Raw genomic sequence first — 24,064 nt, 5'->3', positions numbered from 1 at the left:
AGTCGGATAAATGCTCGTCTGCCCTCCTCGTCACCAGCACCTCGCTCAGGTCTGAATTCGCTTCTTTTCCTTTGCTGTATTGTGCTTGCCTAGGATCTGGAGAGGAGGCGGGGGGAGGGGAGAAAGGGGGAGGTTTAACTTTTACTTGACATTACCGGGTTATTGTCAGTTTCACGGTGTTAAATCCCGGCGATTTCCCCTCGCCCCCATCCTGTGCTTAGCTCCCGCCAGTTAACTTTGTTCAAAGGGCTGCAGCCAAAAAGGCTTGTACGGGCCTGGGACATAGATAGCATAAAGTAAATAATCACCACAATTAGACTGGGGCAGGGAGTTGATCTGAGTCGCTAGTGATCTGCTTAGTTAGCGTTTGCTGTTTAGGGGCGATTGAAGGCCATCGCACCAAGGACACACACACACATACACACACACACGCTAGATACAAAAGTCTGGAGGATCTAGGGGGGAATTGCAGCCACCGGATCGGTGCAGAAGAGGCAGCCAGAGCCATGCGTGCCACGGCCTCCTGAAAAAAGGAAGACGCTGGGTGGTGGAAAGTATTTTGTCTGCTTTTGTCTTGAAATACAGTGAATTGGAAGATGGAGATGGATGTTAAGGGAGTTTCTCAGTGCCCAGAGCCCATCCCCCACTCGCAGGGGTCTGGAGGCTGTCAGCAGCAGCAGCAGCAACAGCAGGATGGGCAGGCAGGGGAAAGTGCAACTGCTAGTGACAGTAATAATCCAGAGAAGAGGCAAAACAGTGAGAAAGAAGACAAAAAGGTAGGTCTGCCGCCTTTAAAACGGTCATCGCCAAGCACAGCAGAGGAGCCTTCTTTTATAAACTACGATCGCTTGCGGTTAGATAGGAAATTAGAGTAGGGGTGGGAATCCATTCTGTAGGGAATGAAAAGGAGGATGACTTTGGGAAGTGAAAGCATCTAGCCTTACCAGGAAGAAGTGTACCCTGATTATGATGATGATGTTTTATGATTAAAGATGGTTATTTTCTATTTAAATGTAAAGAAGAGAGATATAAAGACAGAGTGGAAGGTTGTTTAAGGACAAGGGAAATGAGGAGGGTCATAGCAAAATAGCAATGGATAGAAAGCACTTCTCTGCCCATTCACACATAACTGATGTGCATTTGTCTCAAATGCATTGTTCTGTGTACAGTGCATTGAAAGTGGCTTTATAGAGCTTGGATTAGGAGACATTGAAAATGATAAAATGTTGGCACTAAAGTTTACCTTACTTTCAGGATTTAGTACTGTGAGTGCCTCTTCTCCCCTAGCATCCTTTTTTAGTTAAGGGCAAGGGGCGAGTTACCTGTAAGGAAAGAAGCCTAGTAAAGCTGTTTCTTCAACCCTGCTGTGTCATTGTAGACTAGGGGACAGCTGCTTACTACTGTACTGAATGAAAATCTTTGGGTAACTGAGATCAATGAGAAATGGGTCAGATTGCATTCTTTGGTGCTTATATATCTTCTGCTAAATGAATCATAAAGTAGGGAGAATGGAGTAGAAAATATTGCCATTAAGATAATGTTAGCGGAGTGCATTGATCAGTGCTTTTGTCTGTAGGCATTGTCTTCATTTCCATTAATATTTCCCAGCATGGGTTTACTTAACTGAAGCCTATAAATTGTATGTGTATAGGTATGTAACAGACACATACTGACAAATGCATAAGTTTTAATATAATGATGAATTTTGCAAATAGTAATCTATGTAAGATTAATGATAAAAATTCTTAAAGTTTCATTGAAGTATGCAGTTTTCTACGTAAATAGAGATCACATGAATAGATTTTAATCTTGTTTCAAAATGTTGCATTGTACTGGAAGTGAGCCATGTTTCATGAAGTAGTTTTACTATGTAGTACAGTTTTATTTTATGTTAGAAATGTGGAAGGAAATACTTATACAATGAAACAATGTAAACCAGTAATTAAATAAATTTGTGCAACAAATTTGTGCAACAAATATGTCAGGCCACATATTTATATAGTTAGAGTTGGGTTATCTTGATAGATATTTTTAAATCATTTTATCTTTTACTGGAGACCAGTAATATAGCTGAGATACTTTTTGATTTGTTGACCATCTTGTAAAATCAGTACAGTTGTTTTGAATATAAAAACAGATTATCAAAGATTGATCATTTGAACAGGGCCTGTATGGCTAAGTAAGGTGGATAAAAGGTTTTTATTTTTTAAAATGATAACTGATGGCTTTAAATATTCTAATATATGTAGATAGCATTTCAGTCTCCCTTGAGTGTATGAATATTTAATTCTGTCATGAATGCATATTACTGTAACGCATTTAAATGACTGTGTATGTTCAGTTTTTAGGAATAATTTTTGTGCATCATGTTACTAACAGAACTTTAAATGTGTTCCTTCAATATTAGTTTACAAAATAATATGTAGAGCTAATGCTGCCATTTACATATGTGTTGGCTGTGCCAATGCCTTGAGTATTTAAAAATCCTGCCATCAGCAGAAATATATGCTCAGTAGTTACTTTTGATGCATCACATAGTCTGTCTAATGTTCTACCAGCGGTGGGTAGCAGGAAGGCAAATAACACATATGACTGTATGTGAAATGAGAACTAGAAAAGACTTGACTACATTTAGCTAATTAACAGGTGTAGATAACTGAGTGTTCTGCTGATGATTTCCTATGTATTAATCAGCAATTGCTTGACATAGATACAAAATACTTTTTTTTCTAGTTGTAGTCTTTCAAAGGTATTATGATGTGTCCTTTTCTTAACCAACATGGGTGCTATTTTAACCCTGCTGTTGCCAAAAGTATTTGCAGTGCCTGCAGGTTACATTTGTGGGGAGCGCTATGCTATTTCAAACCTCACTAACCTTATGAATCTTTTCTGGGTGCTTTTCCAGGACAATTTATACTTCTCATTAATGCCAAAGTCTTTTGGGTCTCTGATTAAATGATTACATTGAAAATGTGGGAAAAAGCCATTAAAATGGTAATACAATCCAACACATTTTATATTTAACATGGGAAAATAATACTTTTCTAAATCAAAATCCAAAACCCCCCAAATATTGCATGAAACATCATATAAGATCTTTCTAAATGGACAGAAATAACATGATCTTTGCTTATTTAACTATTAAGTAGGCATCAAGGGCACCTTGATTAAGAGCTGCATTTTGTAGCTGTAAAACACCCCACATGTAAATGATAAAGAATATAAGTAACAATGAGATCTCCTGGCATTTTATAGATATATACTCACACACACATATTTTTCCTAAAATTTTCCAAAAATTAGGATTTCGAGGTATCTCAGGATTCCACCTTCAGCACTTGATTCCCAGGATTTTACCGGAGTAATAAAAAGCATTATGTTTTAGGGTCCACTTTCACTTTCACTGAAGACAATGGAAGTTTTGCCATTGACCTAAGTGGGAGCTGGATCAGGCTCATGACCAGTAAAGCTATGTTTTTCACAGTGTCTCAAAATGAAACCTTGTCAAATCAGCTGCCTACTGAAAATAGACACACCTTTGAATTTTGCAGGATATCCCATTACAAAGGTGTTTCAATGTCTTTTTAGTGGATCTCAGGTTTCTCTGGTCCATCAAACATTCGGTAAGCCGTTAGGCTCCAATCTAATAAAACATCAAAACACATGCTTACCTTTAAATATGTGAGTAGTTCCATCGACTTCAGTGAGACTACTCTCATGCTTACAGTCATAATAAAGGAGTTGTATCTTTGAAAGCATTTATTTAGTCAAGGATTTGGCTGTGAAAGATATCTGTGGTAATAGCAACTTGTGACTCTAACATGTCTCTATACATGCTAGAACAGACACTAAGATCAAAAATTTTAAACCTAGGCAACTAAAGTAAGACTTCTAGGTCCTTACTGAGACACCTAAATAAAAATATTCTGATTTTCAAAGATGCTGAGCAGCTGCATCTCCAGACCTATGGGTTTTCAGTACCTTTGAAAATCAGGCTCTTCAATAGGTGTCTACATAGGGATTTAAGTGTCTAACTTTACACATCTAAATTGGAAATTTTTGTTCTATTTTTTTATTTTAAACAGTGAGGAAAAATCTTCCATAATTCAATTTTTTCAAGTATGTACAAAAGAACCCAGTGCATTTACAGGCACATCCACATCTTCCACATTATAACCAGACTGCAGATGCAAGAACCCCGTGAAACAGCTGCACACTGAAGAACTTTCTGCATATTTACATGAAAATGGGTATACTAAGGTTACAAGAAAAATAAGCCTATTTGTACTGAGAACATTGTATTCTAGTTCAAAAGCTATTGTGCTAGTGCTTGATTTAGGAATTCTGAAGTGCTTTTTATACTTATTTGGATGCCATTACTCAGAATGCTCTTCTACCTCATACCTATGTGAGAGTGCTGCTAGTGTGTAAGCTCTGAGAGGAAAAAGACAATGCTTTGAGTATACTGTTGAATGCATTCAGTATTAGGCTGGAAATTACCTCCTTATAGAAATCCAGAAAGTACCACAGCCTTTAATATTACCTTTTTCTCCATATTCTCTCCTTGGGGGGGAGGCGGGGGGCGGGGGTGGAAGGGTTGTTTGTTTTAAAATACAAAGATGCATGTGGCATCATAGGACTCCAGCATCTGATATAACTTCTGTACCACTCCTCTGTGTTTAATGTACTCTCAACTCATATACATTTATTGTGTGCATCTTCACTTCTACTGGAATTTACAATTCTACCTTAATTGTATATTGTCATGAGAAGTTACAAATACTTTCTGTCAGTGTATGTTACTTCTGGCTGCTCCTTAACTGCTAAGCACTAGCTGTCATCTCCATGGAGGCTGGCGTAGTGGGTGGAGCTGGAGTCAGCAGCCTGGAACCAGAGCTGATGGTCAGAAGCCTGGAAAGGAGGCAGGGCTGGAGCAAGGCAGGAGCAGAAGGGAGCAGGGCTGGATTAAGGCTGGGAACAAGGCTGAAGCAAGGTCTGTTGTAGCAGCAAACTGGGGAAATCTGCCTAGTTGCACAGACAACTTCTTGGTGTCCCCTCCGGGCATAGGTAATGTGCCTGGACCAATCAAGGACCCTGAGAGCATTGTCAATCAGGCCTTCTATGGCTGGCATATCCTGTGGTACTTGGGACCTGTCAAGGTTCCTTCCCCAGTCTGAACTCTAGGGTGCAGATGTGGGGACCTGCATGAAAACCTCCTAAGCTTACTTTTACCAGCTTAGATTAAAACTTCCCCAAGGTACAAACTATTTTACCCTTTGCCCTTGGACTTTCGCTGCCACCACCAAATGTTTAACCGGTTACTGGGAAAGAGTTGTTTGGAAACGTCTTTCCCCCAAAATCCTCACCAAAACCTTGCAGCCCCCCTTCCTGGGGAAGGTTTGATAAAAATCCTCACCAACTTGCATAGGTGACCACAGACCCAAACCCTTGGATCTTAAGAACAATGAAAAAGCATTTAGTTTCTTAAAAGAAGAATTTTAATAGAAGAAAAAGTAAAAAGAATCACCTCTGTAAAATCAGGATGGTAAATACCTTACAGGGTAATTAGATTCAAAACATAGAGAATCCCTCTAGGCAAAACCTTCAGTTACAAAAAGACACAAAAACAGGAATCTACATTCCATTCAGCACAGTTATTTCCTCAGCCATTTAAAGAAATCATAATTGAACACATATCTAGCTAGATTACTTACTAAGTTCTAAGACTCCATTCCTGTTCTGTCCCCAGCAAAAGCATCACACAGATAGACACAGACCCTTTGTTTCTCCCCCCTCCAGCTTTGAAAGTATCTTGTCTCCTCATTGGTCATTTTTGTCAGGTGCCAGCGAGGCGCTTCTTAACCCTTTACAGGTGGAAAGGGCTTTTCCTCTGGCCAGGAGGGATTTTAAAGGTGTTTACCCTTCCCTTTATATTTATGATAGGCCCACAAGGCTGAGAGCCTGTTAATGGCTGCTCTGGAAGAGCTGGTGGGTAGTGGCATAAATGCAGTAGTTGCTCAAAGCCAGCAGATCTAGGTTTTAGACACATACTAGCTTTTCCTGGTTGTTGTCAGCATTATCAGTTGTTTTGAGAAGCTATTTCAGTTTGCTGTTATACCTTAAGTGGAAGTATCAAATAATAAAAACCTAAGCAAAAGAATATGTATTTAGAATCTCTTCATTTACAAGTGGTGTATCTAGAGCCCAGCAAGAGAAGAATGAGGTCTTATACCATTTTTACGTTAGTTTTAAGTATAAGATAACAGTTGTAGAGGGTGGGGAATCAACTTCTGAGGCCTCTCAAACATTGATAATGAAGCAACGTTCAGGGTACATCAAACACACAGGAGTGGTGCACAAGTCATATCAAATGCTGAAGTCCTATGATGCCACATAAATAAGTATATCTTTGTACTTAAAAACAAACAAAAATCTCCCCAAAACAATGGAGACAGTATGGAGAAAATGGTAATATTAAAAGGCTGTGGTCTTTTCTGGTACATTGATAGAACTCCCAGGTAGGTTTTGTAAAGTTTTATGAAGCACTAGGCACTCTGCAAGAGGAGTATTTTCTTCTTCTTTGGCTCCCATCCTTCAGCTCAGCTGCAATTATGGGGCCAAATGATGTCTTTCCATCACTTTCTGTCTTGTGCCAGCTTCACAGCTTTATTCACCTTTAAACCTTTTTGTTTTATGTCATTCGTCACTATGTCTATCCAATTCATCCTTGGTCATCTTCTACTGCTAGTTCCTTGCACTCTGGTATGTAGGTATGTATTGCCATATATAGTATCCTTTTTGGGTCCATTTTTGACCCTTCTCCAAACCATCTCAGTCATCCTTCTTGAATCTTCTGTAAAAACATTATGTTATGCCCTAGCCATTTTCTTGTCACTTCTTTTTTTATTTTCTGCAGTCTTGAAACTCTCAGTATCCCCCCAACCAGTTCAATTCTTCAGTCAATATATTTCATTCATTGGCTTTCCTCATATTTCAACATTTAGACCCATATAGCAGTATCAGCATAACAGTTGTCTCAGATACACTAATTTTGGTTTTATCTAAATCTGTTTAGCCTTTCAGATCTGCAGAGTTTTCCAAATACTGTCCTTTTTCTGTTGTAGAGAAGCAAAGTGTGTGTTGTAAATGGCTTGTCTAGTTTTTGTAAAGTCCAGCCACAAGGAAGTTTGTGTGGAAGGTTGTTTTTATATGAGAGTATCCAGTTTTGAGAGCTCATTCTTAATCTTTCCCTGTTTGCCATAGAGGATGTTGATCAGGTGGTTGCGCGATTTCTTTGAGAGCATGTGGCACAAGCTGTCAGCATAGTCTGTGCGGTATGTAGATTGTAATGGATTTTTTGCCTTCAGTCCTTTTGGTATGATGTCCATCTGTTTGCATTTGGAAAGGAAGATGATGTCTGTCTGTATCTGTACGAGTTTTTTCATGAAGTTGATAGATTTCCACTCCATACGGCTAAATTCAGTGCCTTGCATAATGATAGGTTTCAGAGTAGCAGCCGTGTTAGTCTGTATTCGCAAAAAGAAAAGGAGTACTTGTGGCACCTTAGAGACTAACAAACTTATTTGAGCATAAGCTTTCGTGAGCTACAGCTCACTTCATCGGATGCATTCAGTGGAAAATACAGTGGGGAGATTTATATACATAGAGAACATGAAACAATGGGTGTTACCATACACACTGTAACGGAGAACTGTTAATAGCTCACCGTAAGTGATCACTCTCGTTACAATGTGTATGGTAACACCCATTGTTTCATGTTCTCTATGTATATAAATCTCCCCACTGTATTTTCCACTGAATGCATCCGATGAAGTGAGCTGTAGCTCACGAAAGCTTATGCTCAAATAAATTTGTTAGTCTCTAAGGTGCCACAAGTACTCCTTTTCTTTTTCCAAATACTGTAGCGGCTAGTCTGATTCTACTTTTTTATGTCATCTTTACAATTCCCATTCTTTAATACTAGTCCTCCAAGGCAAACAGATTTTTCCGTGTGTATTCTAGTTCTCTGCCTCTAACTCCTTCCTCTAACTTTTTGCCTCTTGTCTTCCAATTGCCATATTTTTGTCTTCTCCATACTGAACTTTTCCAAAGTTTCTGCTTTCCTGGTCAGTTATTCTCTATAAATGTTTGGTCAGTGAAATGAATTCAATATCATCTGTAACTCTAAGGTTATTTACTGTCCTCCCACATAACATGACTCCTCTTTTTTCATCTCTCAGTGCTACGACCATTACTGCTTCTAGTACCAAGTTGAACAAATCTGGTGATAGGGAGATATACTATTTTAAAATGATTCTCCCGTTGAATAAATAGCAAGAGAATTTTTTGGGCTAAGAGTGAGCAGCTATTTAAATTTTTCATCTAAATGATCAATAAGTGGATGAAGCTTGAAAGCCAATCACACAGTGAATGGTTCCTGGGACAAGCACAGATATTTTCATTGTAATGTAGGAATTTCATTAAAACTTGGTACTATTTCTAGTCATACTCATTACAGAGGGAAATGAGGAGTTATTGATACATAAACTGTTCATTTTTTTCCTCAGTTATACAGCTCCCTGGCATCTGATTGGTTGTGGGACTCTCATTCACATAATGACTGTAATTATTTCTCACTAGCTGTACAATATGCGAATCCCTATACTCTGACTGGCTGCCAGACATAATTACCCAATCAGAGAATAGGGATTTACATATTCACTGTACAGTTATTTCCCAATAACCCATTCTCAAAAAATACTGATGAGCAAAGAAAATACAACTGAAACTGATCACAAGGAAAATAAATAAATAAATGTGTGTTCGAGTAATACGCAGAGCCCTCAATCAGGGCTCTGTTGCACTGTGTGTTGTATAATAAAAGACAGTCCTTGTCTCAGCTTAAATATATTAAAGGTCTCCATAATTAATGTCCCTCCTTTCTTTCTTTCCCCATTACTCTCTTCTCCTATCTCTCTTCCTCTCCCAGTTCTATAAGGCTCCTGTCCCTAGAATAACTGTTGTATATTTGTTTAAATTATTTGTTTACATTACTTGCTGATAGAGGCCTTGTCTGTTATGGGAAAATGCATTGTGTCAGAAACTATGTTTACTAACACATTTTAACTAATACAACATAAAATACAATGTAGCTCTTAGTGCAGACAAGGACAGTCATTTTAACATGTGATAGGTAGCCATGATTAACCAGTACAATACAATAATTATTCAGTAGCTCATCATGACCAGCTAACATGTTTTGAAACATGCCTGTCCTTTTCATTTAAAAATCTACTAAATAAAAATACATCCTCTTATGTAAATGGTAAGTAAAAAGCTCTGTTGAATTAAATTGAACTCTTTGGGTAAATAAGTGTTGCAGGATCAGACCCCAAAGCCTAGGCTAATAAACAAATAGTTCTTTGGCCTCAGAGTTCATTTGCTATAAACATCTCGGCCTACAGCTCCAGAGTTTATTTCTGTAAAAAGGATTCACCTTCAGGTAATTGTATTACACAAGTTGGTCAGAGCAACAATATTAGCAATATCTGAACATACTGTACCAAGAACATACTGTCCACATTAGTTTCAGGTCACCCACAAATAACTGTTATGTTTGATTAGAGGGTGAAAAAAAGGAGTGGAACCTCTGCCTCTTCTATTAACACAGGCTCTCTGTTAATTGATTTCAGCAACTGTCTCAAGCACCATTGACACCTCCTCTTCACCAATAACTAATGATTGTGTCCTCACTGAGGATATTGCTAGGACTGTACTCACTGCCAGACTCTTCTGGCAGAAAATGTATCTCTGAATCCAAACCTAATGCAATTACAAGATTCCTGCATTTGATGAGATGTAATTAAAGTTGTAAATATCTACCAGAATTATTACTTATTATTATTGTATAACATCATAGATGTGCATTGTGCTCTACAGAGATTTTAAAAATGCCAGGTCTCTGCCTTGAGGTATTTACATTTCAAATTAGGCAAAACACAGCAGGGATGACTGTAAACAAAAGATGGGGAGGTGGGTATGGGAGGACAAAGTATAAAACAATGAACAGTCTACTCTTGAGATACATTAACATTGGAAGAGCGTGGAAGGAAGCCCAGGGAGAATGTCATTGGTAGAGAGCTAACTGAAAGCAGTAAGTTTTGAGTAAGGATTTGAAGGAGGTGGTATATGGTCTACTTTGGGGTCAAGAGAACTTTATTAAGTGGGCATCAGGGCCAAGTTCAGTACAGGAAGTACACATCATAGAATCATAGAATATCAGGTTTGGAAGGGACCTCAGGAGGTCATCTAGTCCAACCCCCTGCTCAAAGCAGGACCGATCCCCAATTTTTGCCCCAGATCCCTAAATGGCCCCCATCAAGGATTGAACTCACAACCCTGGGTTTAGCAGGCCAATGCTCAAACCACTGAGCTATCCCTCCCTGCGTCATGCAGTACGGAAAGTCACACCTGGGCCCCGCAGACATTATAAAGTGCCCTGATGCAGCCTTTTTAACTTTATGGATTGTGTTTCGAGGACATGCAGACTTCCTGAGTATCTGGAAACCACTTTTAATAGCTAAATATTTCCCTCCCATCTCTCTTGGCTCCATATTTAATCAAAGGGAAAAGTTTGTCCTTACCAAGATCAGCAGATACTAAAACATTTAGTCTCTAAGGCATGGAGATATGAAAAGCTAAAAAAGAACTTGGCAAATGTCAAGAAATTAAATCATTCTCATTTTTTGACCCATCATCTTGCCCAAATGCTTCATATGATTTTCTCCAAACTTTGCAGAATAATTCTACTTTGGATTAAGAGGCGATTTCTGGCACATTGGTCCAGTATTGGTTACTAGTGGTCATGTGTGTGTCTGTGTGCAAATTGAGTTGTAAGTGGAAGCAAGTTTTAACCTCAACTGTGTATAGAGTATTTAATATCACCCAAATATCTTGCCAATATGTCGCTTCCAAAGCTGTCCCAGACTTTGTGGAGACTAGGATCACTACATAATCTGGGGCAGCTGTGGCAGTGCTAGGTAATGAGACATATTGAAAATGTCAGATGTTAAACTGATTTGTACCTTAAACTTACCAGTTTTCATCCATGTATTTACTGGACCCAATTTGTGCCTGTGCAAATGATTTCACAAGGAAAGATAATCTGGCACATCATTTTCAGAAAAGTCACTTAAGGACTTAATAAATTGATGTGCAGAATTGGTGGGCTTGCTGGCATGGCTTCAGAGCTAGGCATGTACAGTTTATTTTCAGAGATGTATGGCAGTCATTTATGTATGTACACTTTCAAAGTGTGGTTTTCGTGCACGTGTGCATGTGTTCACATGAATACAGAGCCCTTAAATTCAGGAAGGAGTGTGGGTATGTTTGCATGGAGTGAGGAGAAAGGATGAAGCTAGAGAGCTTGAGAGGAGGAGGAGGAGGAAGGCACAGTGTTCGGGAAGAGTGGAACGCAAAAGCAAGCAGCAAAGGTACAAGCAAGAATACTGAATCTGAATCCTGCCAGCTCCTGAACTGGGGAGATGAAAAGGTGATAAAAGGTCACATTTGCCCTCCTCCTTGGGTCCTTTACCAAGAGCAGCCCAGTTAGATCTGAGAAATGGGGCCAATGTGTCAGCTTCCTGAATATGCCAGAAGAGTGGGTTCCTCAAAGTAGAGAAACAAATGATGAATACCTCTATGAGAAGCTGTATGAGGACCTAGAGAGTTAAAGGCAGCATATTTATTTTACATTAGAGGAAATCAAAGCCTGGGAATCTTGCCAATAGGGTCATGTCACAGGGCCATCAACAACACCACTGGTATCAGCCAGCCAGTCACCTCTACCTCTGAATCTGAATCCTTCTCATGCTGTCAGACATTGCTTAGGGCATAAAAAAGGCTCTGTCATCCCTATCTATACTGAGATGCTCTTTGCATGTCCTCTGTTTTGTTAAGTCCCATACATTTTTCCTCTCTAAATATGGTTAATAGACCATTTCTTTCTGACCTTTTGTGTGTTTCTCCAGCTGCCCAATGGCATGCTTACACTAATTCCTAGGAGTACTTCTTTGGAGTCCTTATTGCTACATTAGTTTCCCTAAATATAGATAAAAACGCAGGTGTGTTCTGAAATAACAAAGTTTTTATCTGTCGAGGGATTCTATATTCACGTCTCCAGAGGCCACTCAGAGTGACATAGGCAGCCTATACATACAGGAAATAATCATACTCCATAAACAAGATGACATTCTGCAGTGCTAAACTGCTGTTCACAGAATCCATTACCCAGGACCATATCATGACTTTTTCCTACTCAGACATTCAAGTCTGACAGGACTAATCAAACCTAGACAGATTCAAGTTCAGAGGTACAGGATAAGTTTTTCCAAAGGCACTTAACAAACACACAGCTATATGTTTATAAAGTGTTAGTGTGTATTAGTTACACATTGTTCTTTGAGTGATTACACATGTGCATTCCACTTATGGTGTGCGTGCGCCTAGAGCACAGTCACCAGAAATTTTTCCCTCTCTGGTACCCACTGAGGCAGCTTGAGCGCCCTCTGATTCATAGGTGCATAGATATTAAGGTCAGAAGGGACCATTATGATCATCTAGTCTGACCTCCTGCACAATGCAGGCCACCAAATCTCACCCACCCACTCCTGCAATAAACCTCTCACCTATGTCTGAGCTATTGAAGTCCTCAAATCATGGTTTAAAGACTTCAAGGTGCAGAGAATCCTCCAGGAAGTGACCCATGCCCCATGCTGCAGAGGAAGGCGAAAACCCCCCAGGGCCTCTTCCAATCTGCCCTGGAGGAAAATTCCTTCCCGACCCCAGATATGGCGATCAGTTGAACCCTGAGCATGTGGGCAAGGTTCACCAGCCAGATACCCAGGAAAGAATTCTTTGTAGTAACTCAGATCCCACCCCATTTAACATTCCATCACAGGCCATTGGGCCTATTTACCATGAATAGTTAAAGATCAATTAATTGCCAAAATCATGTTATCCCATCATACCTTCTCCTCCATAAACTTATCAAGTTTAATGTTGAAGTCAGATAGGTCTTTTGCCCCCACTGCTTCCCTTGGAGGGCTGTTCCAGAACTTCACTCCTCTGATGGTTAGAAACCTTCCTCTAATTTCAAGTCTAAACTTCCTGATGGCCAGTTTATATCCATTTGTTCTTGTGTGCTACTGTGTGCCAATACCACCAGTGTAAAGAAACCAGCTGACCCTTGCCTCCTCAGTTCCTTCTTACTACCTGTGATGGTTGCTGGAACTGGCATCCTTGCTTTGCAGGATCTCTCGGTGGTCTTCTTTTTCTGTACATAGTTAGTTAGTTGTTGTTAGTTGTAGTTAGTTTTAGTCAATTTTATCTAATTTTAGTGAAGTTCTGTGACTTTGTGTTTTACTGGAATTTTTGCCTATTCCCCAGTGCCAAGGCATGCCTTGTTCACCGGGCTTTAGGCCATGCAACTCCTGCAACAACTCCTATGCCCCTGAGCATCCCACACTCAAACTGCCTCAAGTCCCTGGGAGAAGCTCACACTGGCAACCGTTGCCAGATCTGCAGGGACATTAAACCTCACATGAAAAAGGACCAGGAGGCCAGGCTGAAGTTTTTGCTCATGGAGGCAGCACTGAGACCTTCTTATAAGCTAGGCTGGTCAGACTCGGCACCAAGTGCCTCAGCATTTGTAAGTAGTGCTCTTCTTACCATCCTGGAGTCCCAGCACTGATCACCAGCCCCAGTGCCTACAAAAAGGTATAAGAAGCAGCCAGCTGAGAGGGGGCAATCGCTGGCACCGAAGACAGCCAGGCATGGGGATCAGAGTAGAATGCGATCTAAATCAAAGCACTCCTCTGCCTCAGTACCACAGAAGTCGATAGTGTTGACTCCAGCACCTGAGCAGGCACTGTCAAGTCTGGTACCGGAAGAGCCATCTGCATCTGTGGCACAGTATGGTACCAATACTATCTTGGTACCAAGCATACTGGAGGCATTTGCCACTGCCAGAGACCTTCTCTCGCTGTCAGTACTGGTATCACCAGCAGTACAAGTCAGTCTCCATCACTGGTGGGAATGACACCACCGTGGTCACCAGACAGAGACTCGCTGTCTTCCAAGTCAGAGGTTGGGTCTTACTCTTCCCATTTGAAGAGCTATTCTCACTAATCCTCCAGGTATTTCTATTGTTCCATGGATTGGGGCACAGGAGTACCATCAAGTGCATGGCCAGGAGGTCACTGGGGACCTAAGCTGGTCCAGTGACCCTTTTGGAACCCATGGTTTCCCCCAGTTTCCAGGGCTTATTCCAGACATTCCTATTTGGTGGCCTTGGAAAGAAGGGCAGAATCGTCCCATTGGGTAACACCTGGTCCAAACTCCAGTACCGAGCCCAGTACCATATTGCAAGAGCTGGCTCAATGGGATCCTGCTGAGGCAGAAAGAGAGAAAGAACTTCCATAGTTGGTGCTGGCCTCCTCATCCTCCTTCCTTGATGAGGCAGTCTCAGGAGGGGGTGTGTCGCATCCCCAGGTTGACTATAAGGCTCCCCAAGAGTTATTGAAGAGGATGGCCTTAAATGTGAGCATTAAGGTGGAGGTAGTGAAAGAGTCCTCCCATAGCCTAGTTGACATTTTAGCTGCTGTGGGCCCTTCAAAAGTAGCCCTGTCACTCAATGAGGCCATTACAGACTATGTTAAGACCTTGTGGCACACCCCTGCATCCCTTCCCCCCACATCAAAAAATGCTGAGCGTAAATACTGTGTTCCTGCCCAGGGTTAGTCTGCGGAAGAGAAGAATGAGGGGGGATTTGATAGCTGCTTTCAACTACCTGAGAGGTGGTTCCAGAGAGGATGTTCTAGACTATTCTCAGTGGTGGAAGAGGACAGGACAAGGAGTAATGGTCTCAAGTTGCAGTGGGGGAGGTTTAGGTTGGATATTAGGAAAAACTTTTTCACTAGGAGGGTGGTGAAACACTGGAATGCGTTGCCTAGGGAGGTGGTGGAATCTCCTTCCTTAGAAGTTTTTAAGGTCAGGCTTGACAAAGCCCTGGCTGGGATGATTTAATTGGGGATGGGTCCTGCTTTTGAGCAGGGGGTTGGACTAGATGACCTCCTGAGGTCCCTTCCAACCCTGAAATTCTATGATTCTATGATTGGTTATGGGTTCCTGTACACCCATCCCCACACCTAGGATCTTTGGTGGTAATGAGAGAGAAAGGCAGGGAAATCAGGGCGCAACCTCAAAATCAAAAGACTCAAAAAATTAGACTTGTTTGGTAGGAAATTTTATTTTACTGGGGGGGGGGGGTTACAACTCGAAACTGCAAACCAGTCTACGCCTGCTGGCCAGGTATGATTTTAACATGTGGGACTCCATGCAGAAATTCAAGGACTTGCTCCCACAAGAGGCTAGGCAAGAGTTCTCCTCACTGGGTCTAGGGAAAATCAGTGGTGAGGACCTCATTACAAGCTGCTTTGGATGTGGCTGACTTGATGGCCAGGTCCATGGCTTCGGCTGTGGCCTTGCTCAGGAGTTTTTGGCTACAGTTCTCGGGACTCCCACGGGAGGTCCAGCAAACCCTTCAGTACCTACTTTTTGAAGAAGCTTCAGTCTTTTTGGAACAGCCGGATGCAAAGCTTCATAGTCTAAAAGACTCCAGGGTGTCCCTTAACTCTCTTGAATTGTACACACAAGCTCCTTCAAGGAAGCACAACAGGCCTCAACAGCCCATCCGCTACTCAGCCCTGGCTTCCCATCAGGATCCGCAGAGAAGGAGAAGCGGGTTAGGCATAGGCCACTCCCACCTTCTACCTCGATGTCAATGCCTGCCCCTCCCAGACTGAATGTTTTAAGTAGGCATTTTGATGGGACGCTCAAGGATGCTGTACTAGTTCCTATGATGCCCCTTTATTTGCAAACCGCCTTTCCGCCTTCCTCAGTGCATGGTCCTGTATCACCATGGACCATTGGGTGTTGAGCACAGTGGAATTGGGATACAGCCTCCAGTTTATTTCTACCCCTTCTTCGCACCCTCCCTTCACATCCATCTCCAGGGACCCCTTTCATGAAGAACTTCTGGTCTGGGAGGTTCAGTCCCTCTTTCAGATGGGAGCCATGGAAGAGGTTCCACAGAATTTAAGACGGAAGGGGTTCTACTCCCATTATTTCATAATCCCAAAAGCCAAAGGAGATCTCAGACTGACTTTAGACCTGCGTCAACTCAACAACTAGTTCAAGAAAATAAAGTTCTGCGTGGTCAGCCTAGCATCCATTATCCCCTCCCTGGATCCCGGGGATTGGTGTGCTACTCTCAGTTTAAGAGAAACCTATTTTCATATATTGTTGAACCAAGGACACAGAAGATTCTTCAGATTCGTAGTGAGCCACTCACACTACCAATTCATGGTCCTCCCATTCAGCCTATCTGCAGCTCCGGGGGTGTTCACAAAATGTATGGCAGTAGTGGCAGCTTTCCTGAGGAGGTTGGGGTGCAGCTCTACCCTTATCTAGATGACTGGCTAGTAAAGGGCTGGTCCAAGACTTGGATAGTGTCCAATGTTCGACTCATCCAGTTGATGTTCAAGGCATTAGGCTTTCTGATAAATGCAGAAAAGTCTACCTCCTTTCTGGTGCAGAGAATAGAGTTCACTGGGACAGTGTTCAACTCTAGTCAGGCCAGGGCCTACCTCTCAGAGGTACGTTTAAAATCAATCAGGTCCCCGATAACACAAAGGTCATCCAATTACAACAGCCCAGAATTGCATGAGGCTTTTAGGCACATGGTCTCATGCACATAGGTGATACAACAAGCAAGACTGCACCTCAGAGCCCTCCAGACATGGCAGGCCTCAGTATACTCTCCAAACAATCACCATTTGGACACTGTGCTCACGGTACCTCCATGGATTCTAATCTCCCTCAATTGGTGGTTGGATATGCTCATGGTTTGTATGGGCGTTCCCTTTATATGCCCTCGACAGTCAATGACCCTGATCTCAGACACGTCAGTGCTAGGGTGGGGAGCTCACCTGGGGCCATCAGAACATAGGGCCTCAGATCGCTGGCAGAACTTTCACTCCACATTAGCATTAGGGAACTTAGAGTGGTTCTCCTGTCCTGTCAGGCCTTCCTGCCCCACATTACAGGCAGAAACTGGTTTGTTCTCACAGGCAACACTGCAGCCGTTTTACCTCAAAAGGCAAGGAGGATCTTGCTCTTCCCTCCTTTGTCAAGAAGCAATGCAGCTATGCGAGTTTTGCATAGCCACTCAATCAGCCTCGAGGCCTCTTTACCCTCTGGGAACACAAAACAAGCTAGCAGATCATCTCAGCAGGCTTTATCCAATCCCCGCGAGTGGTCCCTTCGCCCGGATGTGGTGAGAGATGTTTTCCAGCAGTGCTGGACTTCCCAGATAGACCTATTTGCAAACAGGTACAATAGAAAGTGTCACCAATTATGCTCCCTATGCGACCACAGTCCGGGTTCTGCCACAGATGCCTTTCTACTACCTTGCACGGGACATCTTTACTATGCTTCCCCCATTTTCTGCTCATGCACAGAGAGCTGCTAAAAATCAAGCGGGACCAGGACCAGGTTATTCTGATAGCCCAGACATGGGTCTGCCCACACTGGTTCTCCACTCTATTAGATCTCTCAGTGGCAACTCCAATCCTGCTTGGGTTGCACCCGGACCTGATTTCCCAGGACAGCTGTCAACAGCTCCACCTGAACCTGAGTTCCCTTCATTTAACGGCCTAGAAACTCCATGGCTAAATCCCAGAGAGCAGACTTGCTCAGAGCAAGTTCATCAGGTCCAATTGGTAGTAGAAAGCTTTCCACCAGGACTACTTACCTCTCAAAGTGGAAGCAGTTCTCTGTTTGGGGGTCCCAATGCAGAGTCTCACCCACACGTTCATCCATACAAGCTGAGCCGTCCGTAGCCATTTTGGTGCCCTACACAGCCCTCCGCGGCGGGGGGGCTGGCTTGGGGCACAGGAGGGTGTGGGTTGGGGCCGGGTCGCTCCACTTCCTGCAACCCAGTGAGTGCAGGGCGGGCCCAACCTCGCTCTCACAGGGCGGCGGGAAGTGGAGTGACCTGGCCCCAGCCCGCTCCGCTCTGCTCCCCTGGCTCCCAGCCTTCGGGCTCAGGGGGGAACCACCCTCCAACACTCACCAGTGGAGCAGGCTGGGGCCGGGTTGCTCTTACTGCTGCCGGTGAGTGCGGTCCTCAGGGGAGTGGGGGCGGAGCAGGGGTGGGAAGAGGTGGGGCTGGGGCAGAGCAGGGGCTGGAGCAGCACGCAGCTGCGTAGGGCACCAGGTGCCCCAAATTTCCTGGTGCCCTACACAGCTGCGTACTTTGTGTATGAGTAGGGATGGCCCTGCATACAAGACATACTTGAATATCTGTTGCACCTGAAACAACAAGGCTTAGTTATCTCCTCTATCAAGGTTCACCTTGCAGCAATATCAGCTTTCTACCCTCGGGTGGATAATCAGTCTGTTTTTTCAAATAACATGTCCGACTGATTCCGCAAAGGCCTAGAAAGGGCTATACCCTCAAGTAAAAGAGCTTGTTCCTCTCTGGGACTTGAACTTAGTCTTATCAAAGCTTATGGGAACACCATTTGAATCATTGGCACTGTCCTTATTACACCTCTCCTGGAAAGTGGTTTTCTTAGTGGCCATTACTTCGGCCAAAGGGTCTTGGAACTCCATGCCCTCACATCAGAGACTCCATATACAATCTTTCTTTAAGATAAGGTGTATTTACGTCCTCACCCCAGTTTCCTCCTGAAAGTGGTTTCACGGTTTAATAGCAGTCAGGCAATTTACCTAACTGTTTTTTACCCAAAGCAGCATGGAAATAGAAATGAACAACGTCTTCACTCATGGACATTAGACAAGCCCTAGCTTTCTACATGGAAAGCAGTAAACCGTTTTGAAGGTCCACCCCACTATTCGTAGATATAGTTCACAGGATGAAGAGTCTCCCAATCTCTTCACAGACAGTTTGTCCTGGATTACTTTATGTATTCAAATTCGTTACAATCTGGAGGGTGTTTCTCCATCAGCTAACCTGACTGCGCATTCCACCAGGTCGCAAGCATCCTCAGCAGCATCCTTAGTGCAGATCCCTATTCAGGATATTTGTAAAGCTGCAACCTGGTCATCGGTGCACACATTCTCCTCCAATTATGTCTTCACTCAGCATTCCAGAGATTTTGTGAAATTTGGCTGAGCTGTTCTGCAGTCCATGTGCCCATGAACTCCAGTCCCTCCACCTAATCAACCGCTTGGGAGTCACCTAATGTGGAATGCACATGTGTAATCAATCGAAGAAGAAAAAACGATTACTAACCTTCCTTAACTGTTGTTTTTCAAGATGTGTTTCACATGTCCATTCCATGACCTGCCCTCCTGCCTCTTTACACCAAAGTTTCTGGAAGGAAGGAACTGAGGGGCTGCAGGGTCGACTGGGTGTTTTACTGGCACTATTGGAGCATGGCAGCAGAGGGCGCTCGAGCCACCTCGATGGGTACCATTGAAGGGAAAATTTCCAGCAACTGTGCTTGGGGGATGCACACACCTAGGGTGGAATGGATATGTGGAACACATCTCAAATAGCAACAGTTACAGAAGGTTAGGAACAGTTTTATCCTAGAATTAACAGGTGACAGAAACTTTCTTGGGTGCCCTTAGCTGATGACACAGAAAACCTGTTTACAAACCTTCACAGAGGAAAATTCCATTTGGGTCTTAAAAAGCTACCAGATCATCCTTAGATAGGACATTTGCTATTTTTAAGACACTTTGATAGATCTGGTGGGCAGTGGTGGCACATTCCATAACTACGAGAAGATCAACCTGGTAATCTTGTGTACTTGTCATGCTGTGTATTTTATGTGTTACCATGGGTCATGGAATACCTTCAGTTGCTAAGGCTGAGATTGCCACTGCTAACCAGAATGAATCTGAGGAGGGGCAGTGGACTACAATGATCACATTCAGAATTCCAGACAGTTGCAGTGGACACTCAATGAGGTGAATTATTAAGGTGAGTTGCTAAATTATAATACAGAAGTGCAGCACACACTTATACCTCTCTGTGTGTGAATCATATACAATGCGAACTATAAATGCTTAAGTTCTGCTTCCCAAGAGGATTTATTATATAAATAAAGCTACATAAATAAAACAGAAAAAAAACACCAGTGCAGCAATTATCCTGGAATAATGAATCATGCTTAAAAAGTCAAAACAATAGAAAATGTACAAACACAATAATGGGAGCCAGTGATGAAAGCCATGTGTAAAATAAGAGGGGAAAAAAAGAAGAGGAGCATCACCCTTCTTCCTCAGCTCTACTGTTAGTGGCTTTGAGGCTGGTCAAAGGGCCACCTCTATAGCAGGGCACCATGACAGCTTCCTGCAGGCTCTGAAGAGTCAAGGGTATCCTTACTTCTCCGGGTGGATATTGATGCCATGACAACATGAGGCCTGATGGGAGGCAATGTGTTACGTCTGGTCTTCAGTCTGTTGCTGTCCCCTTTTGGCAGACAAGGTGTTTCCCAGTCCCACTCAGAGACTAGCACCAGCATGTGCTGCCAAGCAATTAGTTATTGGGTATAATCCACAAACTGGCTGTGGAGGCACGTGTGTTACTTTCTCATTTCTAAAAGGGCCTGTAGTCTGTTTGCTGCAGGCCTGGATCATATTCTTTGTGAACTCCTCAGAGGGAGGAAATGGCCCGGCTGCATGGCAGATTCTGCAGACCTTTGGTCCTCTGGGCTGTTGGTGAGTCAGGAATGAATTCAAGGGGTTTGGGATACAGAGGCTGGGGTGGGGAGGATTGGACTGTAATGGGGGTGAAGGAGGAGCTTGCCTGGCATCATCAGAGGACTGTTAAGGGCTGATTGATGGTGGGCTCTAGTAGGGGCATGGAGAGGAAAATGCACTGGTCATAATCCTGATACTGTGCTCCTCTTCTGTGGGTGGGTGTGGAGGTCCTTGGTGTAGTGATGATGGCAGGATGTGTCTGCTGGCCTCAGAAGCTTGTGAGGTTGCAGCAGGTTCGTTAGTATTCCTGGAATTATCTCATTGTAACAAGAAAGCCTTTCAAACTGATCAATATCAGCAACGCATTTTCTATCTGACTCCAGGGAACTGTGATAGACATACAGGCCACTAGAGATGCACAGCTGTCTGCTGTAATAACTGACTTATTCTGGAGGAAACCTGGCGTTGAGAAGTCGCATGGGTCATGGGAAGGGGGATGTACAGAGGACGACTGATATTCATGTAATTTTTGTACTTACACAGATAAATAAGGGGAATGTATTCTCCCCTTGCCACTGGCTGTTCTTCTACATGCTATCCAGACCCACACCCTCCATGTTGTGCCTCAGAGTGAGACAGACTTTGTCCCTCTCACATTGGCTTGTGGTCTAGGCAAGAGCCCGTTACCATGTGGCCAGTTTACCTTTGGCATGCTTATCTTTAGCTCCTCTAAAGTCCTGTGATGTCTCTGCATGGTGCTAGTGCTGCTTCAAATTGCTTATGTATCCCAAATGTCAGCCTTTTGGGTAGCAGTGAGTTCACCAGAGAGGTCATCAAACAGCCTTCTCTCTTAACAGATGTGCAATATATTCCCTCATCCTGGAAGTTCAGCTACATATGGGATCCTCCACTGCTGCCAACATCAGACTGAATTTCAGTTGAGAAAGGATGAAGTATAGGACGATGGAAAATATTTTGAATGTTTTTTTAAACTTAACTATATTGCAATAGTTTCCATTTCTACTCAGACTACCAAATATTGTTTCAAAAGGGGGATAATAATACTGACCTCTTTTTTAAAGCACTTTGAAATCTCTGTTGAAAAGTGCTATACAAGGACTATATATTATTGTTGTAAATAAATCATTGCGGTATGGTTACCAAAATATTGTATAAAGTGAGTCCAACTGTAGAGAAAATTACTTTTTTGATATTAATAGGACTACTCATAGCTAAAGACATGTGCGGGAGCTTTAGATTATGAGTTCTTTGGCACAAGGACACCATCTACTACAGTGGTGCTCGAACCTTGGGTGGGGCTCTAAGCACTGCCTGGAATACTAATAAATAATAAAATCCAAAGCATTAGGATGAATCAGGAATGTAATTAAGACATACAAATGGAGTACTATATCTTTGAGATCCTATTGACCTTACAGAGCCACCGTAAATTTAAATTATATTCTTCTGTACTGTGTCAAGAACATTTTTATAGTTTACTGAAAGCAGTATGATATGGAAGTGGAGTTCTAACAAAGTGTATCTTTCTAAAATGTATTTACAGTAGTTAATAGTTCATATAAAGTACTGGCATAGTAATTGAATTAGAGATTTAAAGTACCTTGAAGAATAAAAACATATTCTGAAGTTGAAACTGTCACCAGAAATTGCATTCCCTTAGAGTGATATGTTTAAAGAGACATGCCATTATAATACAATCTTTCAAATTCCAAGTGCTCCCCCCCGGTTTTTTTTGCACAGAAGGATTACATAATAATGTCAAATATTGATATCGATACTACAGAAGGTTAGCTTGGGTAACCTTTATGTGACTTGAATGCTTTGTTCTGTTACCATGTGCATCAGTATCAAGAGTAATTCTGTGATAGACTCAAGTAGGTTTTTTCGTCAGTGGTTGATGGTGACATTCTTAAGAAAAGGCCAAATTCTTGTAACTACAAATATAGTTGTCAACAAAAAACAAGCATGCACGACACAGTTCAGTCACATTTTGCTTTCATTTCTTCTGTTTTGTACTTTCAGCTGAGTGTCAGCTTTTTTATAATTGCTATGGCATGTCAGCCCCTTTAAAATGAGTGCATATCAACTGTTTAGCGTACTGACTAAGGGACATGGATATTGGAATTCCACCCTGTGACCTACCTGAGTTGCTCTCTGTGACATGTGGCTGTTGTATTTTTGGTCACAGTTTTGCCACATTAGCTGGAGTCATCAGTGTGTGTTTGAAGTGAGTCCATTCAAGTCAGGAGAGTGAATTGATTGAACACAAGGGACCAAAAAGAGAACAAGATGAGTGGGATGACATGGTGAATGTATTTAGCAGTCTAGCTGGTGGGTTTGTGATCAGTCAGCATCACATGTCTAATCCCCTCTCTCCAATTCATAGCCTCGCCTGTGAATGTCTGCACAGCCAGGAAACAATTGAACTTAAGTTTGTGTAGAACCAATGGAAATTGAAGCAGAAGTTGTTGTCTATCTGTGTATTTATATGGGACCATCATTATAGTATCCTAGCACCCTTCAAATATTTAAAAACAGAAATAACAATAACCATCTTTCTGTCTGTCATTGGTGACCACAGATCTCGGGCTGATCAGTATGAGGCTGAGGTCCCAGTGTCTGTCTGGTTTTGGACCTGTGGGAGGTTCTATTTGCTGGTTAGACCAGTTTTTTCCAGGAGCTAGCTGGTCTGTCCTCTGTTTATTTTTTTGTATTTTGACTTGTATTGGGGAGGGATGCAGGTGAGTGATTGGCCTCACTGGCAGTGGTAGTGAGCTAGTATTGGTGTGCCTGTTATCTAAAGGATGGCAAGGCTCCTCCAGGCCCTAGGGGACTGAGTTAAGTGAGTTGTTGGTAAAAATCAGGCAGTGCGCTAGATGCTTAAGCTGTGACAAGTGTACTCAGAACCCCTGAACACTGTGCTGCTGCTGTGCTCTAGAAAGGGGAAAAATTCTGCTCCGTGATAGTGAGAATGCAAATGGAAGTCACTGGGTTTTTTAGAGGTGTAATAATAATAATAATATACAATATTTGGCTCTCATAGAACAGTTTTCATCAGCAGATCTCAAAGTGTTTTAAAAAGGAGGTCATTATTGTTAGGTGTTGGGTATGAACAGGCTGGATGAGTAAACCTGCTGGGGATTACAATTTGCGGCCAAAGCAAGGCTGTGTGTGAACTGTCTGAGAGACACATCTCATCATTCAGATGAGAGGCAGCACCACTGAGAAACCTAGGCAGTTGAGGGCA

The 24,064-nt window shown here is 42.6% G+C and overlaps 1 protein-coding gene across 2 annotated transcripts in view; it reads left to right on the top strand.

The window, feature by feature from the left end:
* The window catches only part of LOC125631634 (RNA-binding motif, single-stranded-interacting protein 3), a 1,082,196-nt gene that overhangs the window by 172,937 nt on the left and 885,195 nt on the right, over positions 1-24,064 (top strand). Inside the window, exon 9 of one of the 2 annotated variants that reach the window (XM_048838637.2) lies at positions 586-776. In XM_048838637.2, coding sequence (XP_048694594.2) covers positions 586-776 — 191 coding nt within the window. Of the gene's footprint in view, positions 1-115; positions 777-24,064 lie in introns of those variants that run through there. The other variant, XM_075125723.1, reaches the window with a different exon arrangement.

This window comes from Caretta caretta, chromosome 2 (assembly GCF_965140235.1).
Source record: "Caretta caretta isolate rCarCar2 chromosome 2, rCarCar1.hap1, whole genome shotgun sequence".
Classification (NCBI taxonomy): domain Eukaryota; kingdom Metazoa; phylum Chordata; order Testudines; family Cheloniidae; genus Caretta; species Caretta caretta.
This window is presented reverse-complemented; position numbering and strand designations above follow the sequence as displayed.